The following is a 2395-nucleotide window of genomic DNA, read 5'->3' as shown; positions in this document are numbered from 1 at the left end:
TATTTGTATAATAACACGTAATATACCATCATTGTTCCAATCACACTAAAAATCTCTCCGCAATAAGTTGAAAGAATGAATTACTTGGAAAAGTTTCTTTGTGTATGTAAGAGGCATGACGTAATTAGTTACATGGAAATTTCTCTCCTAAAAAATCTCAAAAACTGAGTAAAAGGCGCAAAGTCAACTAAAAAACCAAATTACACTTGTCCCCATTGCCGCGCGAGTTTATTTCAGAGTCTAATTTTCAATTCCACAGAAGAAACCACGTGGCTGTTGCTCTCTCCTTTCTCACACACTTCCCTCAACACTCCGTTCCTATATATAACCCCACCCGCACCTATTTCCACTCAACGGCTCTTACAAGTCCCCTAGCACAACCAATTCATCCACCATGGCAGCCAATTCCCGGACGCTCGAGATCACGGTTATCTCCGCCGAGAATCTGAAATTAGATCGAAAACCCATCAAGAAAAACTCCTCTGTGACCGTCCGGCCCGACACCAACAGTCAGTTTTGCACCACGGAAATGGACACCGAAGGCGGCGCCTACCCTCGATGGAACGAGAAGCTCGTGCTCGACTTGCCAGCGCACTCGAGGTCCATCACGGTAGATGTCCAATGCAAGACGTCGTACGGCGTCAGGACGGTCGGGACGGCGACGATTCCGGCGTCGGATTTTGTAGGTGGGTACGTGCCGGAGGGTTACCTGCATTTTTTGAGTTACAGACTGAGGGATAACAGAGGGGAGAGGAATGGGATTATTAATATTTCTGTGAGAATGAAGGTTCCGGAGATTTACGCTTGTTCAAGTTCAACGACGTCGTCTCACTCGAGAATGGGGTTTCCGGTGGCTGAGAACAATAATTTTGGTGGCGGCGTTGCGGCAGGAGTTCCGGTTTGGTATGGTTCTTATCAGAAAAAACATTATTGAAGATCCACCTGCTGAAAGAATAAGAACAATATAGCTTTTTTTTCTTTTGGGTTCTGCTCACGGATTTTTGTACACAAATATTGGGTGTATTTTTGCTCACCACCAATGAGCTTAAATTTTTAGATTTTGTGTCTATTAACTATACAGATCTTCAAATTTAAAATCATTTAAAGGAGGTGAGCATCATCTTCACTTAAAAGTCACGAGAAAAAATACTCCCGAAATTTAGACTCTTGGTTAAGGAGAATGCCAAATCAATGGCTTTTGTGTTCTTGAACAAAATTTTATGCCCACTTTTTTTTGGTAATCTTTATGCTACAATTGAATTCATTGTTACAAATTACAAATACCTGATTGTTTTTGTTTTGATTAAAAGAGTACGTAGAATTCCCACTATAATCTTAATCTTGTAGTCTAATACCTAAACACGCAGGAATTAGATTTGATCTCATACCCGTTATCTCTCTCCTATATTTTTCCAACTTCTCTTTAGTCTCAGTAAACATTCGTTCGTCGTAGTATGAAATTTTCTTTGAAAGATGATGGAAAACTAGGCTGCTCTATTTGAATCCAATTTTTTTTAACTAGAAAATAGTTTTTAAATTTTAGGCTTTAAAAACTTATTTGATTGAATTATTTTAAAAAACTAATCTCGAGACTAAATTAAAAAATAAATAAATAAATAAATAACCTATTCACTAAAAACACCAGTTTAAGTTTTATGATTTAAAACAATTATAAATTTCATACCAAACAAGTTTTTGAGTCTTAAAAAAAATTGTTTTCAAGGGATGTTCTTAAAAAAAAATTATTTTGAAAAATGATGAAATTTTTTTAATAGGATACCAAACAAACCCTAAGAATATTTGCTTAACTGCTTAATCAAACAAACCAAAGCGAACTAGCCATTAATGAATTGATTTGTTTTGGTGGTATTTCTCTCCAAAGTCATTGAAAGATGTTTTAAGTTCGAAAATTATCTCTTCCAAATAATGAAATATTAAAAAATAAAATAACTAAAAGGGTGATGCTAGAGAGACGTCATTTTAAATCATATTTTATAAGCTACACGATGTGACAGATGATCGTTGGATTTCTTTTTTAAATCATTAAAAAAGAAGTCTAACCATTAATAGTCACATCATGTAATTTACAACATCTAACAAAAAAGATGGCATTCCTAACATTATTTTTTAAATGATGTAGCTGTTCACATCAGATGCCACATAAGGTGGTATATAAATATGGTATAAAACATGGTAAGAATATCGTTACTGTATTTTAAATAAACAACTATTGCGATCAAGTTTAGTGGGACCTTACCTCAGCCAGCCGCCAGCTGCCAGCGATAACAGCTTGGACCACGTCCTTCCTTCTAGATGTCCTCCAGATTCTTCCTTTCGGCATGCATTTCTAATGCTACACCGTTCAAGCGGATACAGTGCAGGCTGCTCCTCAATG

The 2395-nt window shown here is 36.5% G+C and overlaps 1 protein-coding gene across 1 annotated transcript; it reads left to right on the top strand.

Annotated features, from left to right (window-relative positions):
• The first annotated feature begins 343 nt into the window (after nucleotides 1-343).
• LOC137721480 (BON1-associated protein 2-like) lies at nucleotides 344-1589 on the top strand. Its single transcript, XM_068460573.1, has one exon. The coding sequence runs from the start codon at nucleotides 395-397 to the stop codon at nucleotides 932-934; it is 540 nt and encodes a 179-aa protein (XP_068316674.1). The 5' UTR covers nucleotides 344-394; the 3' UTR covers nucleotides 935-1589.
• Nucleotides 1590-2395: the final 806 nt, after the last annotated feature.

Source organism: Pyrus communis, chromosome 16 (assembly GCF_963583255.1).
Source record: "Pyrus communis chromosome 16, drPyrComm1.1, whole genome shotgun sequence".
Classification (NCBI taxonomy): Eukaryota; Viridiplantae; Streptophyta; class Magnoliopsida; order Rosales; family Rosaceae; genus Pyrus; species Pyrus communis.
This window is presented reverse-complemented; position numbering and strand designations above follow the sequence as displayed.